Raw genomic sequence first — 27,074 nt, forward strand, 5'->3', positions numbered from 1 at the left:
AGTAGAGGTTTTTATCTGGATCTCAACTTGTGCAGATGGCCCCAATGTCTTTATATCTTGGGCCAAACCATGGGTCTAGGTGCTCCTGAACTTTGCATATGGTCTCATTTGCAATTTGGACCCATCTCTTTTTTGTACCATAAGGCCCACGATTCCTCAAGTCCTGCTGCAGGCAAGAACTGCTATTGTTTTAATGGGAGTTTTGTCTATGTATAGAATATAGAGGTTGGGCCAATGTTTAGCAAATGGTAATGGAAACCTCAGAAAAACAAAGAGGGGAAGGGAAAATTGCATTCCCTGGCCAGAGATGCAGTTAATGAACTTTCAGAACCAGGGAACAGATGGCTTTTTGAGGGTAAGTGGAATTTCCCAGATTCCCTCTAAACATAAATCAGTGCAGGAAGGGAAGACAGGCATCAGGGAACAGAGAATAAGCTTCTTGTAGAAAGCCTTCTAGAGAAATATGTGAACACATGCTCATCAGTAACTCTCTTTGCAGATCGACACTAAAATCTAGAGTAAGCCAACCATGAACACAAATATGTGCAAGTGTATCACAGTTCCAGAGGTAAACAGCTCAGACATCTTTTAAAGGAATCCTAAAGTGGACATAACAAACATTCCCTATAAACATTTCATCTATATACTGTCCAGACAGATCCCATATATTCAGGAAGCCGTCACTCATTGATGAGACAAGGTGGATGAGGTAATATCTTTTATTGAACCAACTTCTGTTGGTGAGAGAGACAGGCTTTCAAGCTTACACAGAGCTCTTAAGCTTGTCACTCTCACCAACAGAAGTTTGTTCCAATAAAGGATAGTACCTCATCACCTTGACTCTCTAATATCCTGGGACTGACACGGCTACAACAACACCGTATATCACTCCTTGTCGTGAAGCTAGATTGCATTTAAGAGCGTATAAAACAAGCCCTTTTAAAACACTATTTGAGATGGGAGACATACATGACATAACTGGGTTCAGAATTTGGCCTTAAGTGTTAACTTAATAACTGGCTAAGTCTCTTTTCGTTCTTTTTCTTGAGCTTCTAAGCTGTATAGTTTACAAAGCAGGGAAGGTCATACTGTAATACTTTATGGCATAATTCTAGTGTCATGCATTAAGTGCAGATTTACTACCTTCTATTAAATTTCAACAGCCATAACAAAGCTTGATGTTGCAGACATTCAATCAGACACGCAAATATTTAGTAATAATAATAATCAACACTCCCCCAAGGGGCTGATCTGGCTCTTTACAGCTAGAAGTTCATTCAGTCTCACTCAAACATTAAAACATTCTTTTTTGCAGATTGTAAAAAGCATAGTCTACTGATCGTTTTACTAACGGAAGTAGAGAACCCCATGTCCTGTAGCATATTGCAGAGACCAGCAAATAGGTACCTTTGGACCTTGAACCAAATATAGAAGCCAATATAGTGCATGCTCCAGAACTGATTCAGCCACAGCATGATCACATCACTGAGTCTACAGTATGTGGTCTGTCGTTACATCTAAAGCTCCTGCTTGATTAATATTTGGCATTTAATGTTAACACTGAGAACTTAGGAATCTAGAGGCTAACACTGCAGTAATTTCAATTACCATTGTAGTGGTAATGGCCTGGGTTAGTTTTACAAGATCTGTTAATGGAAGGGGAATTCCAGAATTCACAAGTATCAAAATATATTTATACTAATAATCATCAGTTATGAGGTCCTTGATAACCACATTGGGAGAAAGGTCAAATGTCAGTTTTCAAGAAACCAAGCTTTGAGTTTCCAAATGGCCTACACTTATTTCCTCTTCCATATACCCATATATCCAGTACCTGTATCACATGGCAGTATAGCTTTACCATCGGAATTAATGATAATGTTTTAACTGTGGTATATAGTTACACATTGTATATGCAAGTTGGGAAGTACTTTGGCTGAGATTGATTTAAATATCTACTTCCCAAGTGCATAGGTTTACTTTAACCAACCCGCTTAAGAAAAGCAATACGAAAAATATGGCATTTTTACTCTCCCCTACATTTCTTCTTTATTTTTTCTCGTTTGAAACCCTTGTTGCTTTTTGCGGGGCAACTTTATCAAACCATCCTAGCATACACTATTTTCTTCTTGATAACTCTTCCCCTCCCCAACTTCAGTCTTACACGGGGCAGATTGAACAATTCACATTTAGAGATAGAGTTTTAAATTCAAGACCATTTGAAGGCCCATAGACTCTTCCTTAGTGGAGAATGAGAATTCAAAGACATTTTTTTAGATTATTTTCACTTTTGTTAGTTTGTTTAAACGAGTTCACCTTGATGTGTCATGAAATACCCCTTCTTGGTCTTCGTTTTCCTTGTTACACCTGGCCAGCGCAAGCAGCTGAGATCTTTTCTCTACTTTCCCTGCATCTCTGTGCAACGCTTTGTAATATATCGCTATCTGTATTATTTTTTTCTAAGCCTTTCAGACTGCTGTTACATGATCAGGATTCTCCTGAATTTCTATGCATTCAATCTCTTCCCGCTCCTTCCTTTTGGCCCGTTTCTTTTTCTTGTGGTGCTTTTTGGAGGGTGGGAAAAAAGTTAGGAAGACGGGTAAAATAACAAAACAGTGCAGTAGTGTGCAACTGCTGGTGAGCAGCAAGCATTTGAACAGTGTGAAGGTCAAGTTTGAAGGCACAAAGAGAATGGGGACCAACCCAATAAGAAAAGAAGTAACATTTTGCAAAATGGCTGTCCCGTGCTCTTGGAGGGAGTTTTTTATACACTGAGTTCGGGTGTGCTCAGTTGCTAGTACAAATGTGTAAAGCAGGGGTGCACAGTGATCTATGGCAAAATTCAAAGTGTAGATAAGGCACAGTATAGAAATACAATCCATGTCTACATTCCATAAAGTCATCAAGCCTAGGACACCCAACTCTATTGAGGTGACACTGAGAATTAACCAGAAGTTTCCCAAAGGATGAATAACCAGGAAAAAGGTCAGTATTAACACCAGCAGGATGCCGAAGCCAGAAATCAGGACAGGCATAGTTACTGATAAACCATAGTGGTCCATGAAAACAAAGGTAGGATTGAACACGATGAATTTGATGCTCTGTATTAGAGATAGTGGCCTTAACTTCTCCAGCAATTCCACCACCTCCGTTTGTGTGTTTTCACTAGTCCTGGCCACCAGATACATGCGGGAAGCAATGATGTTGTTCTCGTCTCCAGCCTTGGAGAAAATTATGTCATTTTTGAAGTGCTGGAATTCGGATTTTTTTAAAAAGGAGCTCTGGAGGATGCTGATAAAGTCACTTTTGTTGGTAGTGCTGATGTTGCCAACTCTCAGGTACTGATAGTATTGTTCAATCCAGGACACTGTATTGAAACCATGGCTCAGTGTTTTTAAGTCTTCTTGCACAGTGCCATTCCAATATTCAAGAGGTTCATAGATGTAGAATCCTATCACAGGACTGTAGTTGCTGAAATACTTCTGCTGAATGAGGGCATAGGAGACGCTTGGAGACTCACTGGCTAGGAGGTTGATGATGTTGGCCCCCTCACTGATTTGTAAGCACCCCATAAAGGAGAAAGAGGCATAAATGAGATACAGTATCACCACAAATGGCTTGACGTAGATGTTAGTAATCCATTCATTGTAATGCTCTCGTAGGAAATGCTGGATGAAGTGATTCTGGTAGGGGTCAGTCTCATGATGAGAAGTGTGCTGATGGCCATCGCTCATCATGGTTTGGAACCACATAGGTTTCCTTTCCAGGTATTCTGCTGAAGGGATTTTACAACAGAAGATACTGTGGTAACGGTTCTGCTCCAACTGCCCAGCAAAGACCAAGCAAGAGCCAAAGAAGGAGAAGATATAGAAGTAGTTCAACAGGATGGAGATGCACATGTTCTGGCAGAAAACTTTCACAGCCTCGATGTTGGTGAAAGGACTGGCACCCATGCCAAAGGCTATGAAATACAAGGAACTCGTCATTGTATAGGAGACCATGACATCGGAATAGGTATCTGCTACCCTATCCTTGAATGGAAGGTTCTCTCTGGTTCTGCGCCATCCTGAAAGAAGTTCAAACACTCCCTTGGTTCCATGACCTAAAACAATAACAATAACAACGTATAAACACAGGGTTCCACTTTTCATTCTGCAACGTTCATGTGAACTTTTGGCAACTACGTTTTATTAAACAGACTTTTAAAAAAACATTTGTATCATTTTACTAGTTAAATACAAATAAAATTTTCAGATCTGTAGGTCCAAAGTTAGACACTTTAATCATAGTTAGGTACCTAAATAAGCTGTCTGATATTCAGAGGGGCTGCTTGCCCAGCACCTCAGATAGGAGCTGATCCAATGCCCTTTGCAGAGAATGCAAAGAAGATAGGAGCTGATCCAATGTCCTTTGCAGAGAATGCAAAGATTTGGGCTCAAAACAAAGTGAATTGTTTAGCTGTCTAAATATGGATTTAGGTTGCCTATCTTGAAGTGTCAGAGCTTAAAAATGTTTTTTCAAATAATTATATATATATATATACATGCACATACATTTTCTCCTTGTCTACACTTCTTTCTTTCTCTCTCTCTCTCTCTCTCTCTCTCTGCTATTAGGGACTGACCCTGTCAGGTAATGAGTGCCCTCAGTTCCCAAGGGAGCTGAGAGCACTCAGCACACAGTAGGAGGTGCTCCAAACCTCACAAGAACAGGTTCTTATTTATTGTTTAATCATGGGATGCATTTTGGGGTACATTTTGTATTGAACATGGAAGGTCATTCCAGCTGTGCTCCTGGCAACCTTGGTTACTGAATATAGTCAGAGTTCTGGGATTCCCCAGCTATCAAATTTTGGCACAAATTGTTTGGCTAAGATTTAATTATTGTTTTTAAATGACATCTTTAGTGAATCAGGTTAGAAAAAGTTTTTTTTCTCTGTGGAAATTGTCAACATTTTGTTCAAAAAAGCAAAAACCTGAATGCAAATGGTTTCTTTTCTTTTCTTTTTCTTTTTTGGATGAAAAGTGATAAAAATTCCAGAGAATGTCTGAAATAAAATGTCAATTTTGGAGCTTTTGGTTTTCCAGAATTAATTAACATTTTGGGGGGAAAGCAGACACTTATTGTGAACATTTTAGTTCAATCAAAAACTCAATATTCTGCTGAAAACAATTTTGATGGAAAATTTTTGACCAGCCCTAAATCTTTAGCTGTCACTGTAGTGAAGAGAAACTTCCACACACAAATTGAATGTGCCATTTTGAGACTGTGGAATTAACTCCCACCAGTACTGAGGACTATCACAAACCTCACCACCTACTCCAAGTGCAAGGTGGACTTCTTCAACCAGCCTTCTCTCACATAAACATACAGCAGTGTGTTAGAAAAATAACAACACAGACAAAATCAAAGTGCTACGAAAACAAAACAGTCCACTGCACACACAATTGTCCTTTGGGGAGAGCAGGAGAGAGAGAATGAATCACATGTGACAAATGTGTAATTGTAGCATAATGCACCGCTGGAAGGTGCTCAGATATTATGGTTATGAAAGCAGTGTAAGAAATTATATAGAATAGAATGTAACCCATATGGTCTCCTTGAGTCTGAAAAAACCCTAAAATAATGAATGAGCCATGTTCTGATCTCACAAAACATTGGTTTCACAGCATTGTTGTGCTATTTTAGTGATTATTCAGCAAAAAACATTCACTTTGGTCAAAAAGCCACTTTTCTTTGAACTAAGATTTAGATGAACATTTTTTGATTGGTTCAAGTGTTTGCTAAGTGCTAAACCAGTGATGCCGCACCTTTTCCATAATTTGGCCTCCTGTTACAGCACATAAATATTTTGGGACTCTCTTACAACTAGTCATAAAGAAAGGGATGGTAGTTGCAACTCTGTTATGACTCGCCCCACTCCCAGTTGAGAAGCCATGTTCTAAACTATCTTACATCAAAGCCCTAAGCCAGTGTCTGCTGATGTCAATGGAAAGTCTGTCATTGAATTTATGGGGCTTTGAATCAGTAGACTAAAGAGAATTGCAGACCACGGAAGCAGACATACCACTGGACAGAGAAGAAAGGTGGAAATTGGAAACCAGTAGAAATAGAATGTTGATATATATATATATATATATATATTCACTGAGCATAGCAAAGGAATTATAAACAGCAAGACAGGAGAAAAAGCCCTTGTAATTGTATCAGAAACACGATGATAGGGAGACCCGCAGTTGGTGACTGGATAACGAAGTGTGCTGAAAAGTCTGTTGGGTTTATATTTTTATTTACTTTTTTCTTATCCACACACTACTTCTGGTGCCAAAAGCAGACTCTTGACAGCTGTTCCGGGCAGGGAAAATTACAGCATAAAATGTCAGGTGCTGTGAATGTTCCCTGTTTTACTGGGGTGCACTGTAAATCAGTGTCCCCCAGCGATATGTAAACATTTGGCCTCACAGAAATTTTCTAGTTAACAAAAAATCTTAATCGAAATGCTCCACTCCTGTTAACTTAATTTTGATAACTGGTGACTTTTACATTCCTGGGTAAGTTCATGATGAGCCAGGTCAAAGTCGCAGGCTACTTATTGCACATTATCACACAACATTCCTGGGGAATTAAAAATCCTGTGCACGATATTTTAAAATTCTGCATATTTTCTTTGTCAGAATAACACAGAATAATCACACCAGTTTCAATTATTTTTGGTAATTTATTTCACAATACCCATCAGCAGGTATGTCTGTAACAATACAGACAACAACAAAAATTCAAGAAATGCTTTTTGACAAATAGATTCCTTACTAGGCAAATTAATACGGAACTCTGAGTAATAATTCATTTAAACTACAATACAGAACCATATTTCCCACACCCCCTCAGAAGCAGTGCAAAGGCTTGGGGGAATCAAGGGTAACAGAGGAGCTGAGGGAGAGGGACATAAATTGCTGGGAACTTGGGAGCCTGGGTGGGACATCCCACATGTTTTTCCCTGCCTCACGACTACCTTTACCCCCTTATCTTTGGTACTTGATTTCTGCTATTTTCCTGATGACTGAATATGCTAATTTTATTTCCCATATGCTATCTAGCAACTATCATTTTCTGCAACACATACTTTGGACTATTCCGGTTCTTATTGCTTTCTCGCTGCTCAACTGATCTATACTTTATGAGATGGATAAATGAAGCTTGACTTCTCATCAGGTGACATAGCAGAGCTAGGAGGCAAATGAGTGCGTGAGAACTAAGATCTTTGTTAGAGCAAACATTTTGTTGTTTTGTGTGAAAACAACCAGCAAACCTTTTTCAGAGTCAATTCTTCTCTGGATTGAATCCCCCATCGTATATGTGTGACCTATATTCTTTGTTCCAAGAAGTATACATGTGCTTTTAGCTATGTTAAAATGCATATTGTTTGCTTGAGCCCAGTTTACCAAGCAATCCCGATCACTCTCTATCAGTGACCTGTCCTCTTCCTTATTTACCGCTCCCCCCCATTTTTTGTGTCATCTGCAAAGTTTATCAGTGATGATTTTATCTTATCTTCTGTGTCATAGAAAAAATGTTCAGTAGCCAACATCCAATCCCTATGGGACCCCACTAGAAAAACATCCATCTCATGATGATTCCCGGTTTGCCATTTCATTTTGAGCCCTAACAGTTAGTCAGTTTTTACTCCATTTAATGTATGGCATGTTAATTTTAAATCTTTTTAGTTTTTTTAATAAACATGTCATGTGGCACCAAGTCAAATGCCTTACAGGAGTCTACGTGTATTACATCAACACTATTACCTTTATCAACCAAACTTGTAACCTCATAATAAAAAGATATAGTTAGGCTGACAGGATATATTTTCCATAAACTCATGGTGACTGGCATTAACTAAATTACCATCCTTTGATTCTTTATTAATTGAATCACATATCAGCTGCTCCATTATCTTGTCCGGGATCAATGCCAGACTTACAGGACTATAATTACCCAGGTCATCTTGTTTACCCTTTTGAAACATGGGCAAATTTATCTTTCTTCAAGTTTTCTGGGACTTCCTTAGGGTTCCAAGTTTTATTGAAAATCAATATTATTGGTCCAGCAAGCTCCTCAGTCAGCTGTTTTGAAACTCTTGGATGCAAGTTATCTGGACTTGCTAATTTTAAAATGTCTAACTTTAGTAGCTTCTATTTAACATTCTCCTGACATACCAGTGGAATGGAAAGAGTATTATCATATGATTTGACTACATCATTGTTTTTTTCCCCAAATACAGAACAGAAATATTTATTGAACACTCCGGTTCCTATCTTTTATACATTATTATTGATAATTCTGCCATTTCTATCTAGTAATAAACTAATATCATTGTTGTCATTCTTTTTGTTCCTAATATACTTTAGAAACTCAATCGTATTGTCCTTAAATCTGCTGCCCATAGATTTCGCCTTGTGTCCCTTTGCTTCTAATTTATATTCATTACTATCAACTTCCCCTTTCTTCCATTTCTTTTCTGTATATTTTATAGTTACCTTCACTTCCTCTCTAAACCAGGTATGCCTTTCTTCTTCAGTTGTGGCTTTTGGGGCATCACATATTTGGGGCATCACATTTTTCTTCTTAAATTCTTCCTCTCAGCTTCTTTGGCTCATATTTTCTTTTGTTTTGTGACACTGGCCCTGTTAACATATATATTTCAGTGGTCCGAACTATATTCTCTTTGCACATTATAAATATGATAAAATCCTGATCACTTGGACTTAAGGTACGATTACATTTTAGTTATGTGATCAGTTCCTCTTTATCTGTCAAGACAAGGTCTAATATAGAATCCCACAGTGTTGGCTGCAATACTTTTTGAGTTAGGAAATTGTCATCTATCATATTTTGAAATTCCAATGATGTTTTAGTACATGAGACATCCAGCATATGGTATTCATATTGAAATCCCTCATGATCATACCACTTTTCCCCCTACATACTATAGAAGAAGCTATACCAGCAAAAGTTACTTGTATAGACCTGCCTTTAAGGGCTCACTTTACTATACAATCCTCTCCACTACCTATCCCCATTCCAGTGATTCTATCCCAGTTCTGCCTGGGCGGGGGTGGGGAGGGGAATGTTTTCTACATTGTGCATCCTTTTAATACTCCTTTTCCGGAAACTATGCAATTCACAGAGCCTCAGGTGTCAACTGATTGCTAAGTGGCTAATCATTCTTTTACATTTGCAGCATTTAAGACCATTTCCCTCTGTTTAAGCAGTCGCACAGACACAGCTCTTGAATACATTTCTGCATAGGTCATAACACCTCTCAGCAGACATGTCCAGGGTTTTCATCTGATAAGAAGAATTTTGTACTTATAATAGCAATTTTCAGCTCTATAATGCTTTGCAAATATAAATCCTGTAAGCCCCTTAGACCCTCCGGTTGGATAAGTATTAGTATCCTCATTTTACACGTGGGGATACTCAGGCAAGTCACTTAACCTTTGCCTCAAGTCATACAGTGAGAAAGAGGCATTGATGGGAACAAAGCCCCAAACCCACTCTGCCATAGAGTAGCTACAGGACAGGTGACATATGACATATATTATATAGTAGTAGTGTGAGACTGGGGCCTTACAATGCTAAGCACCGTACAAACGCATAGTAAAAGACAGTCCCTGACCTTAGACTATGAATGAAAAATGAAGGTGGGCGAATGGAAACATTTCTATTACCCCACCCCCATTTTACAGTTGGGAAACTGAAGCCCATTGGAATGTGAAGTGACTGGGGCAAGGTCACAAAGGCAGCAGTAGCTGTGAACCACAATATGCGGAAGAGTGAGGAATTGAACCTGGTTCTCCTAGAGCCATAGTGAAGTGCTTTAATCACAAGCTCAGCCTTCCTCTCTAAAGAGGGATCCTGTGCCCCGCACTGGAAACACCCACTAGCGAGTGCAGTAAAACACCTCCGTTTTATGAACGTAATGAAGGAGACATTTCGAACCACACACACACCTGGAATCATACGCGACAATATGTAAAATCCAGCCAGAAGCCCAATGACAGCACCCTGCTGAAATCATCATCACACTATGGACACTTTCCTTTCTCTCATTTGAGATTGCTCCAGATCCTCAAAGGTATTTAGTCTCTTAATGTCCTTGGGTTTCAGTGGAATTTAGCAGCTTTTGAGGAATGGGGCCTTTGTGACACTTTCAGGACTGAATATATGCAATACTTTAAAAATACGATGAAATAGACTTGCAGGTGCATTGCCCTCTTGATGGCATTGCGTGTAGGATAACACCCACTAATGCTGATTGGATTTATACAGATACACTGAGAAAGGTGCTTGTACCCTGCTGTGTCTCTCTTTCTTGAAAAGTATGCAGTACAGAATTGCTCTTTTAAGTCACACATCCCTCTAATAATAAAATGGCTAGTTAAAAAAGCTGGCTTCTATAGCAGGAATGTTAAATGAAGCGTAGTGAAATATCATCCAGCAGAACTGCACATCTTTACTGAAGTGGCCCTGCAGGGAAATCTGTCTCAGGACATTGGTTTTTCTATAGTTTAGCACTTTGAGCAAAAAACCCCCCACCCTGAACACATTTGTGCCTAAAAGGTTTTTCTCTGCCTTAACATACCTGTGCCAGCCTAATGATATTTTGCATGCCTGAATGGATGGTTTCCAGCTCCTGCATTGTATTCCACTTCCCATGTGAACCCCAATTAGAAAAAATCCTGGAATGAATTGCTTTGCACTCTCTGACAGAGGTGAGCAGTAGGGCTAGTGTTGTCATCTTTGTTTTAAATGTTTGCATTTATTTCTATTAGTGTTGATGTTTCCTGAGGTCTTTTAAATACCCCTCAGAGCCATGGAGGGGCCCAAAATCATGCTGGTCTCTTCACTGCATTTTAGGAGTTCTTCACTGATAGAGATACCATGAGCAATTCAAGTTTTAGTCCTTGGGCCAAATTCAGAAGATGGAGTAAGCTAGACTCCCCCTTACACTCACTTGAGGGTGAGATTTTCACAATTGCTCTGCTGTCGTTGGGAATTTCACTATTACAGAGTCAGATCAACAGTGAATACTTCCAAAGAGCCTACTCTCAGTTTCCATTAAACTTATTTAAACCCAGTCTACCACTGTGTAAGGAAGGCTGAGCTCCCACACTGAGGAGCTGGAAGAAGATGTAAGTTAAAAGAGCCCTCATGCTAATTTTACTTTCACCTACCTACGGATCCCTGGTATGTAAATTACACCCCCTCACACTGCCAGATATATCAGTAAGGCAGGTGACAAGCAGTGAGTGTCACTCTTCCCCTTCTTCCCATTTCCTGCTCTCTTACTTTCACCAGCTCCCTTTTCTTGCCAGTCCCTCCATCCTGGTTTTACTGCCAATTAAAAATAGCAACAACAAAAACAACCAACTACAAAACGTGTGACTAAGAAAACGATGCCAATCACCACCATGTCCATTTGCTTCGGTGTTACAGCCGTGCCCCCAACCTTCCATTTGTTTGTGTTTCTCAGACTGTGTGCCCGCCAGGGGAAGGACTGCTTATATCTGTATCTGCACAGAGATAACACAATGGGGCCTTGATCCTGATTGAATAATAATAGCAATAATACGTTTGAGACTGGGAGTGGCTGGGTCATTACACATATTGAATCTATTTCCCCATGTTAAGTATCCTCACACCTTCCTGTCAACTGTCTAAATGGGCCATCTTGATTATCACTACAAAAGTTGTTTTTCTCCTGCTGATAATAGCTCATCTTAATTAATTAGTCTCTTACAGTTTGTATGGCTACTTCCACCTTTTCGTGTTCTCTGTATGTATATATACATATCTTCTTACTATATGTTCCATTCTATGCATCCGATGAAATGGGCTGTAGCCCACGAAAGCTTATGCTCAAATAAATTTGTTCATCTCTAAGGTGCCACAAATACTCCTGTTCTTATAATGAATAAAGGTAGCCATGTCATATTAAAAACAGTTGAAATATTTACTGTAGATGTTAAAAAGCAAATGTTAAATCAAAATCTTCAAAGTCAAACCCAGCCAAGGCTTGAATGGGAAAAGCATGCAAGGAATCAAAGTGTACAAAATCTTTATGTCTTTGCAGGTAGCACAAGACTCTAGACGATAATTTAGCAACTTCGATTTCAAATCTTTCCCTAGTTATAGCATCTACAACCACTTTTTGGAACTGCACTGCCATTGGCATTGGGTATGAGATCAGGCTTTAGCGCTGGATTTGAACCAATGACCCTGCAGAGAATGTGTTACTAACAGAACCATGCTGGCATTTTTCTGTATTCAAGGTTAGCCTGGCACTTTTTGTTTTAAAGTCACATTTTGCAACCTCACAGATTTTGGATGTTCTTTCTTTCTTTGTTCAATGAGTACTAAAATACCTAATCATAAAAACCACTCTGAGTTGGAGTAGATCGAAATGTAGAGTACAGATGCAGATGGATTTGTTTAACAATTACCTTGTCATGTGATTTACGTTTGAATTAATACATACAGCTTGAAAACTGTATATATCCCCGAATACCACTTATTTTTCTGCTGTGCCTTAGCAATGATTAAAATCCTTTTTTTCTTTTTATCTATGCCTCTAGATTAACTTTGTAAATAGAGATTATACAAACAGAAATTGTCATCAGATGATGCAGCTTTAAGTGACACATAAAGAAACCTGAGATGAATTTAGATCAAATTACTAATGAATTAATTATTTATTCATTTATGCCAATACCACTGGACAGATTTGTGAAGCTGATTAGAAGACTGAAGCTGCTAGGTACAAAATGGATCTATGACTAGAAAGATCAGGAGGAAGATTGGGAATTTGAGATTACCAATGGGGTCACAGGAAATGGAAGCATTTTAGTATCAAATTGGTTAGTCCATGTAAAATAATGTGATGCAATCTATAAACTCTGATCATAATTGAAGCAGTGAGTTTGGCTATTTACTGTTCTTCAGTTCTAGGAGGCGGTAGGAAAATTTGTGGTATTCAAAGAAAAGCAACAAAAATTATCAAGGGGCAGGCGGAGAGATTAAAAGGAGCAAGTCTGTAGAGCTTGGCTGAAGGATGACTCAGATATTTGTGGGTGTGACAGGAAGGAGAACAGTCCATACATTTTTGAAGGATGTATTCACAATGGAAGGGGAAGAACTGTTTAGAGCAGTAGTTCTCAACCAGGGGTATGCAAATGCCTAGGGGTACACAGAGGTCTTCCACAAGGTACATCAACTAGATATTTGCCTAGCTTTACAACAGGCTACATAAAAAGCACTAGCAAAGTCAGTACAAACTAAAATTTCATAGAGACAATGACTTTTTATACTGCTCTATATATTAGACACTGAAATGTAAGTACAATATTCATATTCCAATTGATTTATTGTATAATTATATGGTAAAAATGAGCAAGTCAGCAATTTGTCAGTAACAGTGTGCTGTGACACTTGTGTATTTTTATATCTGGTTTTGTAAACAAGTAGTTTTTAAGTGAGGTGAAACTTGTGGTATGCAAGACAAATCAGACTCCTGAAAGGGGCACAGTAGTCTGGAAAGGTTGAGAACCACTGGTTTAGAGGTATCCAAAGAGGAAGGGTATAACTAGGAGCAATGGGATAAAATTAAGGGAAATGTTAACTGCTATTCAGATTAAACTTTCCAGTAATGAGATCCATTAGTCTGTGAAATAGTCTCCCTCGGGAGGCTGTGGTTATCCCATTGCTTGAATAATTTAAAGCTAGACTGATAAAGCGTTGTAGGGAACAATCTCCCATTGGCAGGGAGCTAGGTTTCCAGCTCTGACTTCTATGAGCCAGATCCTCAGCTGGTGTAAATCAGCATACCACCCTGGAGATCAATGGAGCCATGCTGATATATACCAGCTGAGGATCTGGCCCTATGACTCTATAATCATCTTGTTTTTGTGGCTTTCATAATATACCAACTAGTCTAATGAAGGCTGTCTTTGGTGCATAAAATTGGTGTGTTCTTACAATGAGATGGCCAGTTCAAGATAGCTCTCTCAATGTAAAATCCTACTGGACACAGGGCACCAGTAGTTGTTACTCCCTTGATCCAGCTAGTCAAATCAACCTCATACCCCTCACCTGGAGTCCACCTCAGGTAGCGACACTGATGTAAAATCTCCAGTGCCTTGTTTCACACTGAGATATCTATCCTGAAGTAAAACCACTCCCCCCTGTGACCCCATATGACAAGTTGCAATGCTCGGAGTAGAGAGCTGGGTCCAGCCCCATGAGGCAGGAGCTGCCACTGCCGGCTTAGTGTGGGGTGGGCTTGCTCTCCAGCTCACAACCAATGACCCATCATCCCCCACCACCCTCCAATGCAAAACCTGGCTCCACCACTGAGTGCACCCCAGAGTAGGTGAGCTTTTCTGGGCAGCCTGGAAAGTGAGGTAATAGTTTTTGAAGTTTTAAATGATTATTTGTATTATGGGAGTGCCTATAGGCAACCACCATCAGGGACCCATTGTGCTAAGGGCTGTATATATGTAAAGCAACAGGCAGTCCTTGACTTGAAGAGTTCTAAATTGACAAGACAGACAAAGGAAAAGAAGGGAAACTGAGTCAAAGACACTCTCCCCATAGCAGAGTCAGGACTAGAACACCGCTCAGTTCAGTCCCCACTCCACTAGACCATTATGCCTCACTAAAACACATGTACATAAATAATCATAATAATGTATTATGCATGGTATACTGAAGATTTCACCTTGATGGGTCTCAAAGTGTCATAGTACCGTGCATTACAGATAGCACAAGTAGTCAAGGGGATGGGGGACTGGGACAACTAGCTGAGTGGGAAGGTTGGGATGGATGTCTGAAGGAGGCAGGCATCCTATGGAAAAATAATATGTGATCATGTTATTAAAGACTGTATCATAATGCATATGCAAAATGCCAGAATTAAGGTCATACAGACAACCTTAAGTCTGGCATTTCCTAACTTCTGAACGCTTGATTAGCAACTTTAGTAATGTATTTTTAATGGAAGTTTTATGAGTATCCTCCTCATTCAATGTGTGGCCCTAAGTGTTATTTATTGCACACCGTTCAAATCCTGCACTCGACACAGAATTATTAATAGTCCCCTTGGTGATTCTAAGGTGGTCTCACCACGGAGTCTGTGTGCATTGCATACATCAACGAGTTTATCTTCACAATATTCCTGTGAGATTAAGTAATATGATCCTCCCCATTTTACAGCATGGGAACTGAGGCACTGAGAGATTAAGGCTAAAATTGTCAAATATCCACTAATTCTGGGAACCCAACTTGAGACATCTATGCTGTTATTTTCCAGAGTAATTAGCATTTTTATAGCACTTGATATGCTCAAAGCACAGCGCCAATCTACTTCAGCTGCAGCTTTGAGTGCTCAACCCTGCTGCAAATCAGACCTCAGGTGTCTCACCCTGGGCACCCAGAAAATGAGAAAGACACAACTAGTGACCCCGTGGGAACATTTTGATTTAAGTGACTTGCCCAGCATCACACAGGAACTCTATGGCAGAGGCGTGGATAGAATCTTAGCCATGAGACCATCCTATCTCTTTTTGCAAGCCTGTGCCCCATACATTACACATCTTCCAGCTTCTGCAACGAATGAGGCAGGGGTCGTACAAGTAAGAGCCTCTTTCACTACACAACCCTAAATAATCTCCAGATGACTGTTGAGTGTGCCTGGTGCAGAGCTTGGAATTATATTGAGGAGTTCCTTCCTGGAGAGTAGTCCCATGTTCAGTCCCCTGGACTCATCACGCAGCTTGATCAAATCCTCCTATATAATATCAGTTGCATAAAACGGGCTAGTTTAGCATATATGCAGGGCAAAACTCCCATGGATTTCAGTCATGTGCGGTGTTGGCTTTATAACCATGAGCTGTGTTGGCTTGTGTAAACCTTGAAAATCACCAGCCCTTCCCCACGCCACACACACGCTGCAGTTAGCAGCATTTAACAGCTTATTGATAGCTTATTAATATGAATGAAACCTGACCATTAGCAGTGTGTACCAACAGGAGATAATTAAGTTTTTGGCAGCATTCTAATAGCATCTGAAAACTGCTTCCATTTTCTCTGTGGCCTCCCTCGTTAGGGCAGTGCGTTAGGGCAGTGTCAGTCTGATGAGTTGTCCACCATTCTTACATTTTATTTTGAATGTGTCCTTTCCTTCTGAGAAACATAAGCTGGCGGGGGGGGGAAATGAAGGAATAAGGATTGGAGTGGGAACCCTGTCTCTGTTGCTCTGTGTTTCACAACAACCTGCAATAGAGATTCCTAAGGGCTGGTTTACACACACGTTTTGGACCAGTATAACTATTTTGGTTAGAGGTGTGACTTTTTACTGACATAATATACTGGTACAAACCTAGTGTGGATGTATTATACCAATATAAAGGTGCCTTATAGCAGTATAGCTTATTGCCCTTCCTGTACAGGAATAGCTATGTCAATATAAAACATCTTTATATTGATATAACTGTGTTCCCACTGGAGGTGCTGGTATCATTAAAAAAGTATAGTTTTCTAGCATAGGCGAAGCTTTAGGTTTAAATAATATTAAAAAATACTGACAGTTTTGCAAGCTGAACAATTGATTTTTGCTTGGGCTTGTAATATTTGAGGATGTTTGGGTCTGGAATTTTGATTCAGGCTCATCTCTTTCTTCCATTTAAAGAAACTGTCAAGCAGGAGATTTTTCCCTGTAAAAAACCCTGTACAATGAAAAAAAATGAGGGGAATAAGGAAATTGATGGACTCATAGGCTCATACACTTTATGGCCAGAAGGGACCATCATGATCATCTGGTCTGGCCTCCTGCACATGGCAGGCCACAGAACCTCACCCACCTAATCCTGCAGTAAGTCCATAACCTCTGGCTGAGTTACTCCACAAATCTTGATTTAAAGACTTCAAGTTACAGAGATCCGCCATTTACTCTAGTTAAAACCAGCAAGTGACCCATGTCCCAAGTTGCAGAGGAAGGCAACCCCTCTGCCCCCAAGGTATCTGCCAATCTGACCTAAGGGAAAATTACTTCCCAATCCCAAATATGGCAGTTAGACCCTTCGCATGTGCTGAGACCCATCACCCAGACACCTGGTAAAGAATTTTCTGTAGTAATTCAGAGCTCTCCTCATCTAGTGTCCCATCTCCTGCCATTGGAAATGTTTGCAGATGCAGATGGGCTATATGCCATTGTAGGCATCCTCGTCATACTGTCCCCTTCATAAATGTATCAAGCTCAGTCTTGAAACAAGTTAGGTTTGTTTTCCCCCATTACTCCCCTTGGAAGGCTGTCCTAGAACTTCACTCTTCTGATGGTTAGAAACCATTATCTAATTTCAAGCCTAAACTTGTTGATGGCCATTTTGTACCCATTTGTTCTTGTGCCAACATTGACCCTTAACATAAATAACTCCTCTGCATCCCTGTTTGTCCTTCTAATGTATTTATATAGATCTATCATATCTCCCCTTGGCCTTCATTTTGTTAGGTTAAACAAGCCAAGCTCCTTAAGTCTCCTCTCATAAGGCAAGTTCTCCATTCCTCTGATTATCCCAGTAGCCCTTCTGTTCACCTGTTCCAGTTTGCATTCATCTTAAGCATGGGAAACCAGAACTACACACAACATTCTAAATGCGGTCTCACCAATGCCCTGTACAATGGTAATAAAACTTCCTATCACTACTGGAAATACCGCGCCTGATACATCCTAGGATTTCATTACCTTTTCCCCAGCTGCATCTCAATGGCAACTCATAGTCATCCTGTGATCGACCAATAGTCTTTCTCCTCTTTCGTTGCTTCCAACTGGTAAATGCCCCACGTATAGCAAAATCTCTTGTTCTTAGTCCCTAAATGCATCACCTTGCACTTTCCACGATTAAATTTCATCCCATTTCTATTACTCGAGTTTACAAGGTCATCAACATCTTCTATAATATTTCAGTCCTGCTCCATATTAGCAATACCTTCCAACTTTTATCATATAGATTTTATTAGCACACTCCCACTTTTTGTGCCAACATCATTAAAATGTTAAATAAAATCTGTCCCAAGGCCAATCCTTGAGGAACTCCTCTAATAACCTCCCTCTAGCATGACACTTCACCTTTCAATATGACCCATTATACTCTCCCCTTTAGTCTTCCATTCTCATGTTAATCCCCATCTTCTCCAGTTTAACTAATGATTTCCCATCTGGCACTGTATCAAAAGCTTTACTGAAATCCAGCTAGATTAGATCTACTGCATTTCCTTTATCTAGAGAATCAGTTATCTTCTCAAAGAAAAAGATCAGTTTGGTCTGGCATGATCTACCTTTTGTAAAACCATGATGTGTTTCATTCCAATTACAATTTAACCTTATACCTTTAAGTACTCTTTCAAGATTAGTTTCAAGACCTTGCATACAACTGAGGTCAAACTAACAGGCCTGTAGTTTCCCAGATCATTTTTTCCCCATTTTCTCTGCAACCTTTCCCTACAATTTTTTCTCCTTGCTTGTGATGCAGGGTTCAGATTGTTTCTGCAACTTGGACTTAAAATAATTCAAAGCCTCCTCCACGTTCAGATTCTTGAGTTCTTCAGTCTAGTCAACTTCCCTAACTAATTCTCTTAAATTTGTAAAGGTTGCCCTTTTGAAATCAGGGACCCTTATTGTAGACCTATTTTTGTTTATCCTTCTATTTAATTTAAGCTGAATTAACTCATGATCACTAGAACCAAAGTTGTCCTCTACAGCCAGTTCTTCTATAGGTCCTCGCTACTTACCAATACTTAATCTAAAATGGCATCACCTCTTGTTGGTTAGGTGACTGTCTGGTGAAGAAATCTGTCATCTCTCACATCCAGGAATATCTGGGCCCTCTCATTATCAGTAGCATTTGTCCGCCAATCTATATCTGGGAAATTAAAGTCTCCCATAACCACACAATTCCCAGTATCATTTATTTAATTAAAATATAAGAGGTCTATATCCATTTCCAAATCAGATCCTAGGGTTCTGTAGCAAACCCCAAGCAGTATCGCAGTGGAGCTTCTGTTACCTTTCTTCCCCAAAGTGATTTAGACCGAAACAGATTCCACATTATCCATTCTGTCACTTCATATTTATTTACAGTATGCCTCATCATTAATATACAATACTATTCCATCACCTTTTCCTTTCTTTCTGTCTTTCCTGAACAGCACACACTCTTCTTTACCAGTATTCCAGTCAGGACTATTATTCCACCATGTTTCCCTTATCATATAATATCTGGTTTCACTTCCTGCACCAGTAGTTCTAGTTCCTCCATGTGGTTATCTAGGCTTCCTGCAGTGGTATACACACATCTTAGTTATTTCCTCTTGGCCTCACCCAGGGTCATAGAATCATAGAATCATAGAATAACAGAGTTGGAAGAGACCTCTGGAGGCCATCTAGTCCAGCCCCCTGCCCAGAGCAGGACCAATCCCAACTACATCATCCCAGCCAGGGCTTTGTCAAGCCTGACCTTAAAAACTTCTAAGGAAGGGGATTCCACCACCTCCCTAGGTAACGCATTCCAGTGTTTCACCACCCTCATAGTGAAAAAGTTTTTCCTAATATCCAACCTAAACCTCCCCCACTGCAACTTGAGACCATTACTCCTTGTCCTGTCATCTGCTATCATTGAGAATAGTCTAGATCCATCGTCTTTGGATCCACCTTTCAGGTAGTTAAAAGCAGCTATCAAAACCCCCCTCATTCTTCTCTTCCGTAGACTAAACAATCCCAGTTCCCTCAGCCTCTCCTCATAAGTCATGTGTTCCAGTCCCCTAATCATTTTTGTTGCCCTTCGCTGGACTCTCTCCAATTTTTCCACATCCTTCTTGTAGTGTGGGGCCCAAAACTGGACACAGTACTCCAGATGAGGCCTCACCAATGTTGAATAGAGGGAAACGATCACATCCCTCGATCTGCTGGTAATGTCCCTACTTATACACCCCAAAATGCCATTGGCTTTCTTGGCAACAAGGGCACACTGTTGACTCGTATCCAACTTCTCGTCCACTGTCACCCCTAGGTCCTTCTCTGCAGAACTGCTGCCTAGCCATTCGGTCTCTAGTCTGTAGTGGTGCATGGGATTCTTCCGTCCTAAGTGCAGGACTCTGCACTTGTCCTTGTTGAACCTCATCAGATTTCTTTTGGCCCAGTCCTCCAATTTGTCTAGGTCCCTCTGTATCCTATCCCTACCCTCCAGCGTATCTAGCACTCCTCCCAGTTTAGTGTCATCCGCAAACTTGCTGAGGCTTCAATCCACACCATCCTCCAGATCATTAATGAAGATATTGAACAAAACCGGCCCCAGGACAGACCCTTGGGGCACTCCGCTAGATACCGGCTGCCAATCTGACATGGAGCCATTGATCACTACCCGTTGAGCCTGACAATCTAGCCAACTTTCTACCCACCTTGTAGTGCATCCATCCAGCCCATACTTCTTTAACTTGCTGACAAGAATAACTGTGGGAGACCGTGTCAAAAGCTTTGCTAAAGTCGAGGAATAACACGTCCACTGCTTTCCCTTTATCCACAGAATCAGTTATCTCATCATAGAAGGCAATTAGATTAGTCAGGCATGACTTTCCCTTGGTGAATCCATGCTGACTGTTCCTGATCACTTTCCTCTCCTCTAAGTGCTTCAGAATTGATTCCTTGAGGACATGCTCCATGATTTTTCTGGGGACTGAGGTGAGGCTGACCGGCCTGTAGTTCCCAGGATCATCCTTCTTCTGTTTTTTAAAGATGGGCACTACATTAGCCTTTTTCCAATCTTCCGGGACTTCCCCCGATTGCCATGAGTTTTCAAAGATAATGGCCAATGGCTCTGCAATCACATCCGCCAATTCCTTTAGCACTCTCGGATGCAACGCATCCGGCCCCATGGACTTGTGCACGTCCAGTTTTTCTAAATAGTCCCTAACCAGTTCTTCCTTCATAGAGGGCTGGCCACCTCCTCCCCAGGCTGTGCTGCCCAGTGCAGTAGTCTGGGAGCTGACCTTGTTCGTGAAGACAGAGGCAAAAAAAGCATTGAGTATGTTAGCTTTTTCCACATCCTCTGTCACTAGGTTGCCTCCCTCATTTAGTAAGGGGCCCACACTTTCCTTGGCTTTCTTCTTATTGCCAACATACCCGAAGAAACCCTTCTTGTTACTCTTAACATCCCTCGCCAGCTGCAACTCCAGGTGTGATTTAGCCTTCCTGATTCCATTCCTACATGCCCGAGCAATATTTATATACTCATCCCTGGTCATTTGTCCAATCTTCCACTTCTTGTAAGCCTCTTTTTTGTGTTTAAGATCAGCAAGGATTTCACTGTTAAGCCAAGCTGGTCGCCTGCCATATTTACTATTCTTTTTACACATCGGGATGGTTTGTCCCTGTAACCTCAATAAGGATTCTTTAAAATACAGCCAGCTCTCCTGGACTCCTTTCCCCCTCATGTTATTCTCCCAGGGGATCTTGCCCATCAGTTCCCTGAGGGAGTCAAAGTCTGCTTTTCTGAAGTCCAGGGTCTGTATTCTCCTGCTTTCCTTTCTTCCTTGTGTCAGGATCCTGAACTTGACCATTTCATGGTCACTGCCTCCCAGGTTCCCATCCACTTTTGCTTCCCCTACTAATTCTTCCCAGTTTGTGAGCAGCAGGTCAAGAAGAGCTCCACCCCTAGTTGGTTCCTCCAGCACTTGCACCAGGAAATTGTCCCCTACAGTTTCCAAAAACTTCCTGGATTGTCTGTGCACCGCTGTATTGCTCTCCCAGCAGATATCAGGATGATTGAAGTCGCCCATGAGAACCAGGGTGTGCGATCTAGTAGCTTCTGCGACTTGCCGGAAGAAAGCCTCGTCCACCTCATCCCCCTGGTCCGGTGATCTATGGCAGACTCCCACCACGACATCACCCTTGTTGCTCAGGCTTCTGAACTTAATCCAGAAACTCTCAGGTTTTTCTGCAGTTTCATACTTGAGCTCTGAGCAGTCATACTGCTCCCTTACATACAGTGCAACTCCCCCACCTTTTCTGGCCTCCCTGTCCTTCCTGAACAGTTTATACCCATCCATGACAGTACTCCAGTCATGCGAGTTATCCCACCAAGTCTCCATTATTCCAATCACATCATAATTCCCTGACTTTGCCAGGACCTCCAGTTCTCCCTGCTTGTTTCTCAGGCTTTGTGCATTTGTATATAGGCACTTGAGATAACCCGCTGATAGCCCCTTGTTCTCAGTATGAGGCAGGAGCCCTCCCCTCTCACACGCTCCTGCTTGTGCTTCCTCCCAGTATCCCGCTTCCCCACTTACCTCAGGGCTTTGGTCTCCTTCCCCCGGTGAACCTAGTTTAAAGCCCTCCTCACTTGGTTAGCCAACCTGCTCGCGAAGTTGCTCTTCCCTCTCTTTGTTAAGTGGAGCCTGTCTCTGCCTAGCACTCCTCCTTCTTGGAACACCATCCCATGGTCAAAGAATCCAAAGCCTTCTCGCCGACACCACCTGCGTAGCCATTCATTGACTTCCACGATTCGACGATCCCTACCCCGGCCTTTTCCTTCCACAGGGAGGATGGACGAGAACACCACTTGAGCCTCATACTCCTTTATCCTCCTGCCCAGAGCCACATAGTCCGCAGTGATCCGCTCAAAGTCATTCTTGGCAGAATCATTGGTGCCCATGTGGAAAAGCAGGAAGGGATAGCGGTCCGAGGGTTTGATGAGTCTCGGCAGACTCTCCATCACATCGCGAATCTTAGCCCCTGGCAAGCAGCAGACTTCTCTGTTTTCCCGGTCAGGGCGGCAGATAGATGACTCAGTCCCCCGGAGGAGAGAGTCCCCGACCACCACTACCCGCCTCCTTCTATTGGGAGTGGTGGTCGTGGAATCTCCAACCTTAGGACAGTGCATCTCATGCCTTTCAACTGGTGGAGTCTCCTTCTGCTCCCTTCCCCATGACGTATCATGTGGGCCACTCCCCGCAATGGTACCTGTGGAGAGAACATGAAAACGGTTACTTACCTGTGTCTGCGTTGCTGGTACATGGACGTTCCCCCTTCTTCTTCTGGAGGTCACATGTTGCCAGATTTCTTCACCGTCCTCCTGTCCGTGCTGCGCAGCCTGCTCTGAATCTTCAGAACCTTGTGCCTGTAGAAGCATATCCTGATGTCTGTCCAGGAAATCTTCAGTTTCTCTTATGCAACGCAGGGTCGATACCTGTTGCTCCAGACCTTGAACCTTCTCTTCCAATATGGAGACCAGCTTGCACTTTGTACAGACAAAGTCGCTTCTGTCCTCTGGAAGAAAGACAAACATGGCACATCCAGTGCAGGTCACAACAGTTGAACACTCCATATTACCTTCCTACTATGAGCTTCCTCAGGAGATGCAGTAATTACTCAGAGAAGTCGTTAGGGTGTAAGCCTCAGTGGGCTCACTCCAGGCGAACTCCCAGGTCCTTGCCTGATTAGGTACAGTCATTTTACTGCCAGTGTCATCGTACCTCCTGTTTGTCATTCTCCTATCTGCTATCATTCCTTTCTCCATTGCTGTATCCTCTTTTACTTGATTTTCCTCCTGCCCAATATTAGAATCAGTCATAGAGATTACAAGGGCTTTTCCCAACTATCTCCCCTAAATTACTAGTTTAAAGCTCTTTTAATCAGTTGTGCAAAGCTCCATCCCAGAAATCTATTTCCTTCCCTATTCAACTGGAGTCCATCCCGTGAGAACAGTCCTCTGCCTGTGAATATTTCCCAGTGGAAACATCCCAAAGCCCGCCTTCTAGCACCATTGCCTGAACCATTTGTTGATCATCATAACTTCGTCTTGCCTTTGCTCTCCTCCCCTAGAAACAGGTAGAATCCCACTGAAAATCATCTGAGCCTCCATTTCTTTAAGCATCTTCCCCAGCCTGGTGTAGTCTTCTTTGATGCCGTCCAATAAGAATCTACCAGTATCATTTGTTCCCACTTGAATGACAATCAGTGGATTATTTCCTGCTCCCATTAGGATCCTCTTCAGCCTTAGGTCCACATCCTGTATCTTAGCTCCCAACGGATAATACACCCTTCTGTTCTCTGAATCAGTTCTGGTGACAGGCCTGTCTGGTCTTCTTAGTAGGGACTCTAAAGTTATATAGATCTGCCTCTTCCTGGTGTTGGTGCAATTCTGCAGCCTCCCCTCTTCTGTTCTTCTTACTGGCTACAAGTCGTCTTGTCTTCTGTTCTCACATGAAATCTCCTGTGAGTCATCCTCTGTCCCCCTGGGTTCCAAACTCTGGGTATCTCCTTTGTCTCTGCTCTTCTTCTTATAGGACTAGCCACTCTTCTCTTCTTCCTTTTCTTCCCATCTTTCATTACTGCCTGCCTTTCCCTTTCAACTGTTAAAATTCCAAATGCTTTGACTGTTCTTTCTCTTTCCATGTGTTTAATACAGGTTAAAACATATTTAATGATGGTTACAATGGGAGCGAGCCAGTGATAATTTGAGGCCAAACTCCTGAGTAGAGCTGTCTGAATAAAAAGATTTATCAGTTCGTTGGCAATTCTGAACAACTGAAAGAAAAAAAATTGTTTCAAGTTGAACCAAAACCAAAATTTTTGAAAAATTCTCAGCAAATCACTAAGGAATAAGAAATTTGTTTTGGGTCAAATGAAAAATTTCATTCAACCAAAAATGAAATGTTTTGTTTTGATTTTTGATTTTTTCTTTTTTTTACATTTGTGAATTATTTTTTAAAGAAAATTGAAGGAAATTTTAAAACAAAGAATTGTTTTGAACCAAAAAACCTTACATTTAAAAAATTTTTGAAATAGTTTCCCCCCCCCCAAACTTGAACAATTAGGCAAAATCAATACAAATTCACAAAATATTTTGGTATTGCTAAATCTACATTTTCTGCACAAAAAAATTTCAGCTGAATAATTTTGCCCAGCTCCACTGAGTACATTAACTGTTTGATGGCAAAGCAGTAAATAATAATTTTAAAATACTTGGGTCAGAGAACCCACTAGCTAATAATGGCTTTACTTCTGGAAGTACGCTAGGTTCAGAAGAAAGAAAATGTCAATTCACACTGAAAGCAAGGTATTGATTACCCGTATTGATCATAAACCAAGGGCATACTTCACTTTATATTACATTATGCCAGCAAACCCTTATGAGTGGTGCTTAGCAGTGTGCATTCATTGTATTGACTTTGCTCTGAAAGTTAATAATAATAAATATGAAATAAACATATGTATAAAACACCGCAATTTAGATGTTTAATACACAACAAACTTGTATGTTGTTTAAAAAAAGAAATTTTAAGCTTGTCTGCCTTCTAATAGTGCCTGTATACTGGTTTATTTTAGATGATTGATTCTAAGAATACTGTTTATTCATCCGAAATATTACATTGTAACAGTTTTCTTTCAATTTTAAGGAACTAAATGATGTTCAGATCTTGTCATGAGTTACCATTATGAGACTGAACCAGATATCCATATGGGTTCAATCCATACCTTTTTAAACTGGAAGATTATTATGCCAAAAGCATTTTTCATTCATAAGGATCTCATAACACTTTACAAACTTACAGTGATACTAATTGCAAAGCACCAATGTTAAAAGAACATTATGGGTAAGGTTAAAATTTTTACAAAACTCGAAATATTAAAATTCAGGTTCTTATTGTAATATTAACTCAGTCATATTACACATTCTTTCTGTTTTATGGTATACATTTTTCAACAGAAGCACTGAAATATTAATATGCAAATGTAACCAGAAAAACAGAAATAGAAAATATTGCATATGTACAAAGCAGCTGAATTAATATTGCTCTGGGAATCTGATTTACATACAACTTTATTCTTGCATTAACATACATTACATTAATTTGTTTTTTAAAATAAAAGGAGAAAAACAAGAAACTTGATGTGATTAATAATGTTCTCATTTAAAGCCTAGGTATTATATACCGTTTTGCAGTTGCAATATTTTATTTAGAAACAGCGTTGTCTACTCTTGCAATTTTATGATAAGTCTCTTTAAATAAGGCACTTTTCTTAAAGCTCCATCTCTGGAACTCATGTGAGGATCTCTGCTTTCATTTAGAAACAAAAAATAAATTTCTAGCTCTCATGATTGTGGAGAGAAACATCTAAAAGTATGAACCTTAAGGACTCAAAAATTAGATGGCAAATAGAAGAACCCACATTTATAGTTTTCAGAAATCTCCTTATTTTTAAGCCAATCTCATCATTTTAGGGGGCCCGACTCATGATTTTTGAATGCTAGAGGTTAGCAATACTGGGAAGGCCATGTGGAGTATAAAATAAATCCTAGTGTTATTCTTTTAAAATGTACTTTAAAAATAGCCTCTTTTTCACCAAATGCCTATTGCTACTGCGAGGTTGCAGTCAGATAGCTCTATCCAATGCTGACGACTCTGGAACAGCAGCATAGAGAATAACTACAAATTCTGTCATCTGCACTGGCCAGAAAGTTTTGCTGAAAGTTAGTTTCAGTTGCACTGAATTTTATATTCACTCACACAATTGTTTTTGCCCTTGGCTTGCATGCTTATCCAGTGGGGGGAATAGAAGCAGACAATATGATTTCATCTCACCGGTCAGAACTCAGTTTAAACTGAGGTCTACCCAGTGCAATGGTCTCTGACCATTCCTAGCCTGCATCATTGTGTGTTAAGTGTCTCAAGGGTTCACAGGCTTCTGATAGGTGTGTGCATAATCTGGAAATATAGTTTGGAATAATTTGTATAGAAATATAGTTTGTATAGAAATATATAGTTACAAATTACTGGACTCCATACACATCCTTTGGTGTGGGCATTTCCTTAACAGCTCTCAGTTTCTCTGGATCTGTCTGGAGTCCAACAGATGTATGATATAGAGAACTTCAGTTCTTCTCAGCTTCAGCTTGTCTGCATTCAGCCTACTATTCTGTTCGCAGCACCTGCTTAGCAGTTGTTGCAGCTTGATATCATTG

General features: G+C 40.6%; 1 protein-coding gene across 2 annotated transcripts in view; it reads right to left on the bottom strand.

The window, feature by feature from the left end:
• Positions 1–2,468: 2,468 nt before the first annotated feature.
• Positions 2,469–27,074, bottom strand: part of PTCHD4 (patched domain containing 4) — a 125,456-nt gene continuing 100,850 nt past the window's right edge. For both annotated transcript variants that reach the window (XM_077811534.1, XM_077811533.1), the window contains exon 3: positions 2,469–4,102. In XM_077811534.1, coding sequence (XP_077667660.1) covers positions 2,469–4,102 — 1,634 coding nt within the window. The remainder of the gene's footprint in view (positions 4,103–27,074) is intronic.

This window comes from Eretmochelys imbricata, chromosome 3 (genome assembly GCF_965152235.1).
Source record: "Eretmochelys imbricata isolate rEreImb1 chromosome 3, rEreImb1.hap1, whole genome shotgun sequence".
Classification (NCBI taxonomy): domain Eukaryota; kingdom Metazoa; phylum Chordata; order Testudines; family Cheloniidae; genus Eretmochelys; species Eretmochelys imbricata.